Raw genomic sequence first — 13,841 nt, forward strand, 5'->3', positions numbered from 1 at the left:
TAGAGCTCGTCCGTTATTTATTTGTACTTTGCTTGTCCTGTGCTATCCCTAGCCATTGGGGATTCATGACAGTATAGCCGGCCCACAAAGTGTTAATTGTTTGGGCTGAAGCAGGAGAAAAAGAAGTGTTTAAGGGAAATTTTTTTTTTTTTTTTTTTTTTTTCCCTTCAGAGTTTTGCTGCCTAGCCCTTAATTGCTGTCTAGCTGCTTCTTACCTCCTCTTAACCCTTGAATGGCTCTGATCTTAGCTGTTTAACATGGATGTCCAGAGTTTGGCTTCCAGCCTGAGTAATCTCGCGGCAAAAGTTCAAAACATACAGGATTTTGTTGTTCACACTCCCATGTCTGAACCTAGAATTCCTATTCCAGAGTTCTTCTCTGGAGATAGATCTACCTTCCTGAATTTCAGGAACAATTGTAAATTGTTTCTTTCTTTAAAATCTCGCTCCTCTGGAGACCCTGCTCAACAGGTCAGGATTGTAATATCTTTCCTGCGGGGCGACCCTCTGAATTGGGCATTTGCATTGGCACCAGGGGATCCTGCATTGCTCAGTGTGGATGCGTTTTTTCTGGCATTGGGATTGCTCTATGAGGAACCCAACCTGGAGATTCAGGCTGAAAAGGCTTTATTAGCCCTCTCTCAGGGGCATGATGAAGCGGAAATATATTGTCAAAAATTTCGGAAATGGTCGGTGCTTATTCAGTGGAATGAGTGCGCCCTGGCTGCAAACTTCAGAAATGGTCTTTCTGAGGCCATTAAGGATATTATGGTGGGGTTCCCTACGCCTACAGGTCTGAATGAGTCTATGGCTATGGCCATTCAGATTGATCGGCGTTTGCGGGAGCGCAAACCCGTGCACCAGTTGGCGGTGTCTTCTGAACAGGCACCTGAGACTATGCAATGTGATAGAATTCAGTCCAGAAGTGAACGGCAAAATTATAGGCGGAAAAATGGATTGTGTTTTTATTGTGGTGATTCAGCTCATGTTATATCAGCATGCTCTGAACGCACAAAAAAGCTTGATAAATCTTTTGCCATTGGTACTCTACAGCCTAAGTTCATTTTGTCTGTGACTCTGATTTTTTGACTGTCTTCCATTTCCGTTGATGCCTATGTGGATTCGGGCGCCGCCCTGAGTCTTATGGATTGGTCATTTGCTAAACGCTGCGGTTTTAGTCTGGAGCCTCTGGAAGTCCCTATTCCTCTGAAGGGAATTGACTCTACACCATTGGCTATGAATAAACCGCAGTATTGGACACAAGTGACCATGCGCATGACTCCCGTTCATCAGGAGGTGATTCGCTTCCTTGTACTGTATAATTTACATGATGTACTAGTGCTTGGTCTGCCATGGTTACAAACTCATAATCCTGTCCTGGACTGGAAAACAATGTCTGTGTTAAGCTGGGGATGTCAGGGGGTTCATGATGATGCACCTCCGATTTCTATCGCTTCATCTACTCCTTCGGAGATCCCTGAGTTTTTGTCTGACTATAGGGATGTTTTTGAGGAGCCTAAGCTCAATTCGCTCCCTCCCCATAGAGATTGTGACTGTGCTATAGAATTGATTCCTGGCAGTAAGTTCCCTAAGGGTCGTTTATTTAACCTGTCACTGCCAGAGCATACTGCTATGCGGAATTATATTAAGGAGTCCTTGGAAAAGGGACATATTCGTCCATCTTCGTCCCCTCTGGGAGCAGGTTTTTTTTTCGTGGCAAAAAAAGATGGTTCCCTGAGGCCTTGTATAGATTATTGCCTTCTGAATAAGATTACAGTCAAATATCAGTATCCATTGCCATTATTGACTGACTTGTTTGCTCGCATTAAGGGGGCTAGGTGGTTCACTAAGATAGATCTTCGCGGTGCGTATAATCTGGTGCGGATAAAACAGGGTGATGAGTTGGTCCCTTTATTTTTTCAGAACGTGGTTCGTTTGCATGGGATTCCGGAGAATATCGTTTCTGACAGGGGAGCCCAGTTTGTGTCTAGATTTTGGCGGACGTTTTGTGCCAAGATGGGCATTGATTTGTCTTTCTCGTCTGCATTCCATCCTCAGACGAATGGCCAGACGGAGCGAACTAATCAGACCTTGGAAACTTATTTGAGGTGTTTTGTTTCTGCTGACCAAGATGACTGGGTTGCTTTTTTGCCACTGGCCGAATTTGCTCTTAATAATCGGGCTAGTTCTGCCACGTTGGTCTCTCCTTTTTTTTGTAATTCGGGGTTTCATCCTCGTTTTTCCTCTGGTCAGGTGTAGTCTTTGGATTGTCCTGGAGTGGACATGGTGGTGGACAGGCTACATCAGATTTGGAATCAGGTGGTGGACAATTTGAAGTTATCTCAGGAGAAGACTCAGCAGTTTGCTAATCGCCGTCGCCGCGTGGGTCCCCGACTTCTTGTTGGGGATTTGGTGTGGTTGTCTTCTTGTTTTGTCCCTATGAAGGTCTCTTCTCCTAAGTTCAAGCCTCGGTTCATCGGTCCTTATAGGATCTCGGAGATTCTTAACCCTGTATCTTTTCGTTTGGATCTCCCAGCATCGTTTGCTATTCATAATGTGTTCCATCGGTCGTTGTTGCGGAGGTATGAGGTGCCCGTTGTTCCTTCGGTTGAGCCTCCTGCTCCGGTGCTGGTGGAGGGAGAATTGGAGTATGTTGTTGAGAAGATCTTGGATTCTCGTGTTTCCAGACGCAAACTCCAGTATTTGGTTAAGTGGAAGGGTTATGGTCAGGAGGATAATTCCTGGGTGGTCGCCTCCGATGTTCATGCGACTGATTTGGTCCGCGCCTTCCATAGAGCTCACCCTGATCGCCCTGGGGGTTCTCGTGAGGGTTCGGTGACCCCTCCTCAAGGGGGGGGTACTGTTGTGGATTCTGTTTGTGGGCTCCCTCTGGTGGTTACTGCTGGTACTGGGTGACTTTGGTGGGTTGTGGCCTTTGGTTTCCACCTGTCCATCAGAGGCTGGGTGTTTCCTATTTTACCTGGCCTTTCTGTCATTCCCTTGCCGGCTATCAATGTATTCAGATGTGCTCTGTTTGGTTCCTGCCTACCTGCTCCCAGATCTTTCAGGATAAGCTAAGTGCTGATTTTCAGTTGTTTGTTTTTTTGTCCAGCTTGCTTATTATGTCTCTATGCTAGCTGGTAGCTCTAGTGGACTGAGGTTCTCCCCATGTGTCATGAGTTGGCACATGGGTTCTTGTAATCTCAGGATGGTTTTTTGATTAGGGTTTTTTGCTGACCGCTCAGTCCCCTTTTGTATCGTTCTGCTTTCTAGTTTACAGCGGGCCTCAATTTGCTAAATCTATATATATCATCTCTGTGTGTGTGCCTTAATAATAATAATAATAATAATTTTATTTATATAGCGCCAACATATTCCGCAGCGCTTTACAACTTATAGAGGGGACTTATACAGACAACAGACATTACAGCATAACAGAAATCACAGTTCAAAACAGATACCAGGAGGAATGAGGGCCCTGCTGCTCGCAAGCTTACAATCTATGAGGAAAAGGGGAGACACAAGAGGTGGATGGTAACAATTGCTTTAGTTATTTGGACCAGCCATAGTGTAAGGGTACCTTCACACTGGTCGATTCTGCTACGATTACGACGCATTTGCGTCATATTCGACATCGCAGTACGAGCTCGTAGCCAGCGGTCACACTCTACGATGTTAACGCTTTTTCTGACGTAGTTGCGATGTGAACGTCACGCGTCGCAATCGTACGCTACCCTTCACACCGCCATAGTCCTACGACTCCGAGCGTGACGTATTACCAGCATGGGCGTGCTAAAACGTCACGCCCAATCAGGAGACAGGTATGCGGAAGCCCAACCCACGTAGTCGCATTACGAGCTCGTATGACCGCCGTCACATACTACGATTTCGACCGCCACAGCGGGACATTTACGACGAAAGAAAGTTCTGCTCTTTCTTTCACATCGTACGATGCTGGGCTGCGTCGCAAATCGTAACGCCATGTCACACTTTGCAACCTCGGAACGAGGACGGATAAACGTCACAAATCGAACGCTCGTTCAGACTTTGATTGCACAGTGTGAAGGGGCCCTAAGGCTCGGGTGTTCATGTAAAGCTGCATGAACCAGTTAACTGCCTAAGTATGTAACAGTACAGACACAGAGGCTATTAACTGCATAAAGTGTATGAGAACATGATGGAGGAACGTGATTATGTTGTTGTTTTTTATTAATAGGCCACACAGGGATAATTAGGTTAATGCGTTGAGGCGGTAGGCCAATCTGAACAAATGAGTTTTTAGTGCACGCTTAAAACTGTGGGGATTGGGGATTAATTGTATTAACCTAGGTAGTGCATTCCAAAGAATCGGCGCCGCACGTGTAAAGTCTTGGAGACGGGAGTGGGAGGTTCTGATTATTGAGGATGCTAACCTGAGGTCATTAGCAGAGCGGAGGGCACGGGTAGGTTGGTAGACTGAGACCAGAGAGGAGATGTAGGGTGGTGCTGAGCCATGGAGTGCTTTGTGGATGAGGGTAGTAGTTTTGTACTGGATTCTGGATTGGATGGGTAGCCAGTGTAATGACTGGCACAAGGTAGAGGCATCGGTGTAACGGTTGGCGAGGAATATGATCCTGGCAGCAGCATTCAGGACAGATTGGAGCGGGGAGAGTCTGGTAAAAGGTAGGCCAATTAGTAGAGAGTTACAATAGTCCAGACGAGAATGAATAAGTGAGACAGTAAGAGTTTTTGCAGAGTCGAAAGTAAGAAAAGGGCGAATTCTGGAAATGTTTTTGAGATGCAGATAAGAAGAGCGAGCCAGTGATCGGATGTGGGGGGTGAATGAAAGCTCGGAATCAAGGATGACTCCAAGGCAGCGGGCATGTTGCTTTGGAGTAATGGTGGAACCGCACACAGAGATGGCAATGTCGGGCAAAGGTAGGTTTGTAGAGGGAGAGAACACGAGGAGTTCAGTTTTTGACAGGTTCAGTTTCAGATAGAGGGAGGACATGATGTTAGAGACAGCGGTAAGACAATCACTGGTGTTTTCTAAAAAGGTCGGCGTGATAACAGGAGAAGAGGTATATAATTGGGTGTCGTCAGCATAGAGATGGTACTGGAAACCAAATCTACTGATTGTTTGTCCAATAGGGGCAGTATACAAAGAGGAGGGGGCCTAGGACTGATCCTTGAGGAACCCCAACAGTAAGGGGAAGGTGAGAGGAGGAGGAACCAGCAAAACAAACAGTGAAGGATCGGCCAGAGAGATAGGAGGAGAACCAAGAGAGAACGGTGTCCTTGAGGCCGATGGAGCGGAGCATAGTGAGGAGGAGCTGATGATCCACAGTGTCGAATGCTGCGGAGAGATCCAAGAGAATTAGCATGGAATAGTGACCATTAGATTTAGCTGTTAGTAGGTCATTAGAGACTTTAGTGAGGGCAGTTTCAGTAGAGTGTAAAGAGCGGAAACCAGATTGAAGAGGGTCGAGAAGAGAATTATCTGAGAGATAGCGGGTAAGACGGGAGTGGACCAGGCGTTCCAGGAGTTTAGAGATGAAGGGAAGATTAGAGACAGGTCTATAATTAGCGGCACAATTTTGATCGAGGGAGGGCTTTTTAAGTAGTGGATGTATGATGGCATGCTTAAATGAGGAGGGAAAAATACCGGAAGTGAGGGAAAGGTTGAATATTTTTGTTAGGTGAGAGGTGACAGCCGGGGAAAGGGACTGGAGGAGATGCGACGGAATGGGGTCGCTGGTGCAAGTGGTCGGGCGAGAAGATGCAAGGAGCCTGCTTACTTCTTCTTCTGTAACTGGTTCAAAGTCAGAGAGTGAACTAGATGCAGTGGGGGAGGGAGGACAGTGCCTGGTATGAAGAGATTGGGAGATGATTTCCTGTCGAATGTGGTCAATTTTTTCTTTGAAGTAATTGGCCAGATCGTCAGCGTGGAGATCTGTGGTTGGGGCCTGCTCTCTTGGGTTGAGTAGCCTTCCTCTCATTTCACCGTCAATACATGTGAGGGGCAACTATACCTTTTGGGGTTCATTCCTCTGGAGGCAAGTGAGGTCTTTACTTTCTCTGCAGTACTAGTTAGCTCTTAGGCTGGTGCGTGGCGTCTAGAACCAACGTAGGCACGCTCCCTGGCTATCTCTAGTTGCGTTGGTCAGGCGTAGGGCAGCGGTCAGCCCAGGTTCCATCACCCTAGAGCTCGTCCGTTATTTATTTGTACTTTGCTTGTCCTGTGCTATCCCTAGCCATTGGGGATTCATGACATGACGCCTCTTCAGTCTCCGCCCGCCCCGGCCTGACTGACGCCTGTTCAGTCTCCGCCCCGGCCTGACTGACGCCTCTACAGTCTCCGCCCGCCCCGGCCTGACTGACGCCTCTTCAGTCTCCGCCCGCCCCGGCCTGACTGACGCCTGTTCAGTCTCTGCCCTTCCTGACTGATGCCTGTTCAGTCTCCGCCCCGGCCTGACTGACGCCTCTACAGTCTCCGCCCGCCCCGGCCTGACTGACGCCTCTTCAGTCTCCGCCCACCCCGGCCTGACTGACGCCTCTTCAGTCTCCGCCCGCCCCGGCCTGACTGACGCCTGTTCAGTCTCTGCCCTTCCTGACTGATGCCTGTTCAGTCTCCGCCCCGGCCTGACTGACGCCTCTACAGTCTCCGCCCGCCCCGGCCTGACTGACGCCTCTTCAGTCTCCGCCCGCCCCGGCCTGACTGACGCCTCTTCAGTCTCCGCCCACCCCAGCCTGACTGACGCCTCTTCAGTCTCCGCCCACCCCAGCCTGACTGACGCCTCTACAGTCTCCGCCCGTCCTGACTGATGCCTGTTCAGTCTCCGCCCCGGCCTGACTGATGCCTGTACAGTCTCCGCCCCGGCCTGACTAACGCCTCTTCAGTCTCCGCCCGCCCCGGCCTGACTGACGCCTCTTCAGTCTCCGCCCGCCCCGGCCTGACTGACGCCTCTTCAGTCTCCGCCCGCCCCGGCCTGACTGATGCCTGTTCAGTCTCTGCCCGTCCTGACTGATGCCTGTTCAGTCTCCGCCCCAGCCTGACTGATGCCTCTACAGTCTCTGCCCACCCCGGCCTGACTGATGCCTCTACAGTCTCCGCCCACGCCTGACTGACGCCTCTACAGTCTCCGCCCACCCCGGCCTGACTGACGCCTCTACAGTCTCCGCCCACCCCGGCCTGACTGACGCCTCAAATGAATAAAAATTACTTAGGTCCCGAAAACCAACCCCGTCCTGCGAGGCCCCCCTAGGACACTCACTTGTTGGCCGAGTTTTACATTAACTGCGCCCTTTCTGTTTGTGACAACTCAGATTTGCCGGATTGCGACTCATAATTCGGGATAGTTGTCAGGTATTTGATGAGGAGCTCTCAAATCAGGTTAGATGGATGAAGATTGAGATTGGTTCTATAGTCTTGTTTAACAGTCCATTCTAATCTGGATTGTCACAGTAAGTACACCAGCCTCGTCAGGTCCGAGAAATCTATTTAATAATGCAGTCTGTACTGTTAAACCTGGTGATTTATCCAACTTAATGGCATTTTTTTTCATTGTTTTCTTCACACCCTGCTGGGGTTTATGCAGTTGTTGATCCTCCTTCCTATATACATGCACGCCCTCCTATATATACATAAGCGCGCCTCCTATATACCGGCTGTGGATGCAGTTTCTGTGGGTGGACGGTTGGAAAATGTATCAAAGCAGAGCGAACGCTGTATCTGTGCCCTCTATTCTGCAGCTGCATTACACTTTTTTGCTGAGAGTTGTAGTTCTACAACAACCGGGGCATATTACAGACTTGCCTGCTGTGTCCATTTACTTCTTCTGGTGTTTTCCTGGCCTCTCCATATGATAGTCTGTCGGTATCAGATTGATTGGGGGTCTTACTCTAGTCTCCCCCTACTCCGATCTGGTGGTTAAATGGGCTGCGGTCCACCATTCACATGAATAGCACGGAGTTCTTCCAAACCTACACAGCTGTGCCAGGTGGTCACCGTTCTCTCTGGAGCACAGCGCCCTCCACAGTCAGCAAAGACTTCAAGCACTGTCCTCATATTGATAACCCATCTTGATAGACCATCAATACAATCTCCTTTTAACCCCTTCAATTCATTTTCACAACGGTAACAGGAGAAAATGCACCATACAGTTTGTTGTGAAATTTCTCCTTAGTGCACCGATACTCCATTTGTGGGGGAAAACTACTGTTTGGGCGCATAACAGGGCTCAGACAGGAGGGAGCACCAATTGAATTTTGGCGCACAATTTTGCCTGGAACAGATTGCAGATGCTCCTGACATGCCAAAACAGCAGAAACCCCCACAAGTGACCCCATTTTACAAACTACACCTCTCAATGAATTCATCTAGGGGTGCAGTAATCATATTGATACCATGGGTGTGTCACAGAATTTTATACCATACCATTGGCCAGTGAAGAAAACTTTTTTTTACCTTCATCAAGTTTCCCTGCTCTGATCTCTGATCTAATACTCTGTAGTTGTTTTGCATTGCAGGGCAGTAGCTCAGTGCGTCGCACACATGGAGGAGGCGGCAGGTGCTGCTCTGAGCTGGAGCTTACATGCCACCGTACCTGGGTGACCCCTCAGCCATTTTTTGACCCGGGGTCACCATAGAGATCATTGGCACAACGCTCTAGCGGTGTGCTGAGCGGAGCAGAGAGGGAATGTCACTATTGACAGCGGCGTCATAGAGGGGTTACGCGCCCACGATCGGTGCTAGCTAGGTGGCGTTTGCTTATTGCTTGTGACATGTGCGGTGCTGCGCTGTGCACCGTCTGCCGCCTCTCCTGTGCATTACACCTGCATCCTGGCTCACAGTCCCTCTGTGTAATGCCTGTGCGGGGATAATTCCCGCTGCAGACAATCCTCAGCAGAGCGGCTGATGATCATGGAAACAGTCCAGTAGGGAAGAGGCTGCAGTGTCAGGCTGCGTTGCCCATTTATGCCGCCATCTGTCACCAGATTCCCGCTATAACCTTTCATCTCTCTCCTCCGTTACAGTTGATGCCGCTGAGTTCGATGATGAATGGCAGAGAGGGACGTCCCGCTATAGGAACCAGAGGGGGCTGGCATACAGAAGGAGAGGTGGCCCAGAGGAGCAGCTCGCCATCCAGGGACCTGAAGACAGCACAATTAGGCCGTCTCGCCGATACGACTGGTGATAGGTGAGCGCACGTCACCGTCACACTCGCCGCCTGCCGTAATGGCGCTTTGCGAGAATACAACTGATTGCACAGAACCTGCTGATGACCCTCTGCTGTAAGAAGAACCGGCTGCAGTTATGGATCGGAGCACTAAAAGGGGCAGTGTTCATTAGCAAAACATGGCTGCCTCCTTCCAAAAAAAAAAACCCTCCACAACTGTTTAGAGGTTGTATGTGGTATTGCGGCTGAGCCTCATTCCCTTTAACAAAGCTGGGCTGCAATTCCAGATATGACCTGTGGGCGGGGTGGCGCTGCTTTTTGAAGTAGCCATTTTATTATTATTATTTATTTATTTTTTTTACAACTCCTTTTAACCTATTAATCGAGACCCCCCCCCCCCCCACAGATTCGCAGAGTAAGGGGTTATTGCCCCTGTTTAAGCCCAGCAGCCCATTTGGCTTTTCTCTGATGCAATGTCAATCCAGATTCAGATAAAACCCCATTCACATGGATTGGACTGGTCCACAGCGGCACAATGTGAGAAAAAATGTGCCGGAAGCTGAATATTACTGATGTGCCCCCTGCCATGTGCCAGCAATGGACGTGGCTGCAATCCCCCATCAGATAAGACGTGGTGGCTTTATATTGCAGTGCCTCGTACTCACCAGCAGGTGGCGCTCAGTGTTTTGGGATTTTTTTTCTTCTAGGTTTGGTGTAATCAGGAAATCTTCCTGCTGAGCCGTCGCAGGTCTGCCGGGGGCTTCTGATGGAAATTGCAAAATTATGACTTAAGGCTTTATCATTTACATTATTTGCTGCACCCATGGGTGGAGGAGAGCAGCCCCTAAAATGACTGCTGCCCCCCTCCACCATATGCAGGTGATGGGGGCTTACTCACCCCATAGCATTGATTTGTCAGCTAATTTCTAGGTCTGTTGTGCCCTCCATGTTTTATGCATGCCATTCTTTTAGCTCACCGGTCCTGGCAGCGCCCAGGAGACTTCACTGTAAGCAAATCACTGAATTTTTAAAGTCCAGAGTGGCGCGGTGCAGGCCGAGAGGAGCTGCCTTATACCGTCAGACGTCCCCGGGGTGCAGGGTACCAGCCCGTCCTCCACGTATAACTGCACGCTGCACATCCTATCTCACTCCAGTCACACCGAGAGCTGCACCCTGCATTCTGCTCACGGGCGGCACAGCTTTTCTTATGAGGTCGGATCCTTTTCGGCCCCCTTGGTCTTAAACCTGCCAGGACTGGTAAAGCCATGTTCTCACATAGCATTAACACTGCATTTTTGTTTTCCAAGCAAAGTGGATGTGATTTCATGAAACCTCTGGCCCACTGTGTCTAAAGACGCTGCCAAATCGGGCATTTTTTTTTTGTGCTGTTTTCCCCTATAGGTTTTTATTGGCAGCCTGAAATAAAATGCATGTAAAATAAACTACACTGTGTTCCAAATTATTATGCAAATAATATTTCCTCCTATTTTCTCTAAATTACCTATCTGAATTGCAGTCATTGTTATTTTCCAGTCATCTACTATTCTAGTATAATTGCAATGGTTTGGAACAAACTGCCTATGAAAACAGTATCTTTTTAAAAAAAACTAAACACTCAAAATGCATGTTCCAAATTATTATGCACAGCAGAGTTTTCAACCTTTTTTTTTTATTTTGAACAAAAAAATGGTGAATTGTGAAGTTATAAGCATTATCAGCTTATTACAAAATGAAATCAAACAGTTTTCAAGTGAAACTTTATTCTAGGTGATGTTACATTTGCACATAGGACCCCTTGTTGGAAAGAAGCTTCTGAACTCTCTCGTCCATTGAATTTGTCACTTTTTGGATGGTTTCTGCTCCAATTGTTTTGCATGTGGACAGAATCCCCTCCCAGAGCTGTTGCTTAGATGTGAGCTGCCTCCCGCCATCATAGACACTCCTTTTGATGATGCTCCAGAGGTTCTCAATGGGGTTGAGGTCAGGGAAGATGGTGTCCACACCATAAGTTTGTCCTCTTTTGTGCCCATAGCAGCCAGAGATGCAGATGTGTTTTTTGCAGCATGAGACGGTGCATTATCCTGCATGAAAATGATCTTGCTGCGGAAAGCACGGTTCTTCCTCTTGAACCATGGCAGGAAGTGTTGTTTTAGAAACTCCTCATAGATTATGGAGTTCATCTTTACCCCTTCAGGGATCATAAAGGGGCCGACAATCTCTCTCCCCATGATTCCAGCCCAAAACATTACTTCACCTCCTCCTTGTTGGCGCCTTAGCCATGTTTTCATGGGGTGTCCATCAACCAGCCATCCTCCACTCCATCCATCTGGACCATCGAGCGTTGCACGGCACTCATCGGTGAACAAAACAGTTTGGACGTCAGTCTTCATGTATCGTTTGGCCCACTGGAGCCGCTTCTGCTTGTGTGCAGTGGATAGAGGTGGTGGACAGGATGGCTTACGCACAGCTGCAAACCTCTGATGGACCCTGCATCTTGTTGTTCTGGGGACGTTGGAGGCACCAGCAGCTTCAAAAACTTGTCTGCTGCTATGACAAGGCATTTTTGCAGCTGCTCTTTTAACCTTACGCAATTGCCTGTTGGAAAGAGTCCTCAATTTTTCCTTATCAGCACGCACACGTGTGTGCTGGGAATCAGCTACATACTTCTTGATTGTGCGATGATCACTAATGTGCACAGGTATCTGCAATTGCTTTCAGTGATATAAAGAGCCCTGACACACATCACCATCAATGAGTTTAAATGACAAACAAAAAAATTCTAACCTTATCACTCCTAAACTCTATGTGCATAATAATTTGGAACACAGTGTAATTTCAGTGCAGAATCAATTTTTTTGTGTACTAAAATATGCATAAAAAATACTTCCAATGCAATGCATTAAAAAAACTGCAAGAACCAAAGATTATTGTGTATTTTGCTGCGGACACCTGAAAAGGAAAAAAAAAAATGCAACAGTGTGAACACAGCCGTAAGATGCAGAAGTGTGTAGACACATGCACGGCCTGGTCACTGTATCCATGGTGACGGCTGCTTGTTCACACTGGTGGCCGTACCTCAATGAGGTCACATCGGTGATCGGCAGCCTGCGGAAACTACAACTCCCAGCGTGCTCTAGCAGCTGCCTGATAGTCTGTGACTCCAGGACCAATGGGTAAGAATCGCACAGGAGCTTTTCTCCGTGTTATCACCCTCCTATATCGAGGTCACATCAGTGATCGGCCACCTGTCGCACACCAGCTTTTGTGACACTATAACTCCCAGCATGGTGGCTGTCAAGGATTGCTTGGAGTTGTAGTTTAGCTTGTGCATGGCAGGTTGCTGAGAGTGATGATTTGCACCATGTCCATACTTGTTGCTATTGATGAACACCTGTAATGCCTTTTTTTTACCTGTGGTGGCGCTGCAGGGAAATAAAACACTTGCTCCCGGGTTCCTGGGCCGATCAGTGCGTCCCCCTCACCGGTTCAGTGCGTCCCCCTCATCCGCTTCTCCTCTCTCGTTGCAGGGAACGTCTGCACGGATAAGACAAGATTCCGAATATTCCCAAAGGGACCACTCCCTCCGCTCACCGCTGCATCATCTCCTGATACCTCTGTCCAGTCCCCCTCCCCCACTCGCTTCCCAATTTTTAATTTCCCCCTCACGTCTGCACTTTTTTTTTTCTCCCCTCTGGAAAGTCCATAATATGGTTCCCTAGTAATGGGAGCTACAATCTGGAGACGGCGATGACTGCTGTCGGGGGGCTACGCGGGGGTAGATGGAGTCTCGTTACGTGGGGGTGAAGTAGAGGGTTTCGGGGCCTGTGACGAGCCGGTGGGGGTGGGGGTGGACTTCATATTTAATTTCTGTAGATGTAGACTTTTCAGTATAGACCATCGTCCTGCAAGCTGCCGGATCTTTAACGACGGTGGGACTACTGCTCCCGTGTATGCTGGGAGTTGTAGTCTCGCCGCCGCCAGAGGGAACGGCTTGCACGTCACTGATGTAGACACTTTGCGAGTTCTGTGATGGTGGTAGAAGAGATGGGAGAGCAGGACGGACATTTTTACATCTGGGTGGGGGTGGGGTTGGGGGGCAAGGTACTCTCCGGCTTTTACAACATGAAGGGGCGGCCATCTTGTATTATTATTCTTGTGGGTTTGTCGGTGGATTTACATTCCTCTACAGCGGAGCACGGCGACGCTCTGCGGAGTTACTGATCCTGGGTGGGTGCAATGAAGGCCAATTCGCTCTGCCTGATGGGGGTTGTAGTATAACTATTTTTTTTTTTTTTCTTTTTTTTTTCGTTTCACAATGTTTAATAATAATTGTACAACTGTATTAATAAAAGGAGAACGTGTTCTGTTCCTTCATCTGGTTCTTCACCTCCGTGACAAGGAATCGCGCCTCGCGGGGGGCTGCCGGAGCTCGACCCTAAAGGAGGCAACATTGGGTGGGGAAGTAACAGGTGGGGGGGACAGAAAAAAGAGAGTATGGCTGCCGGACCCTCCGTGTCTGTCTGGTGCCCCCTACTGTTACTAGAGTGAGGAGGTCCTGCCCCTGCTGGGACCAGTCAGGGTAAAGCAGGAAGATGTATAGAACCCATGGAAAGTGGAGGAACAAGGTGACTGCAATTTTTTTACGCTGTTGGAAAGATATCACTGCCCGTGGCAAACAATCACC

General features: G+C 48.6%; 1 protein-coding gene across 1 annotated transcript in view; it reads left to right on the plus strand.

Annotated features, from left to right (window-relative positions):
• MLF2 (myeloid leukemia factor 2) overlaps positions 1–13,525 on the plus strand; it is a 39,237-nt gene extending 25,712 nt beyond the window's left edge. Inside the window, exons 8-9 of the mRNA XM_077258196.1 lie at positions 9,015–9,178; positions 12,685–13,525. Of these exons, the coding sequence (XP_077114311.1) occupies positions 9,015–9,175 (161 nt within the window). The 3' untranslated portion in view covers positions 9,176–9,178; positions 12,685–13,525. The remainder of the gene's footprint in view (positions 1–9,014; positions 9,179–12,684) is intronic.
• The last annotated feature ends 316 nt before the right edge of the window (positions 13,526–13,841 follow it).

The sequence above is a fragment of the Ranitomeya variabilis genome, chromosome 4 (genome assembly GCF_051348905.1).
Source record: "Ranitomeya variabilis isolate aRanVar5 chromosome 4, aRanVar5.hap1, whole genome shotgun sequence".
NCBI lineage: Eukaryota > Metazoa > Chordata > Amphibia > Anura > Dendrobatidae > Ranitomeya > Ranitomeya variabilis.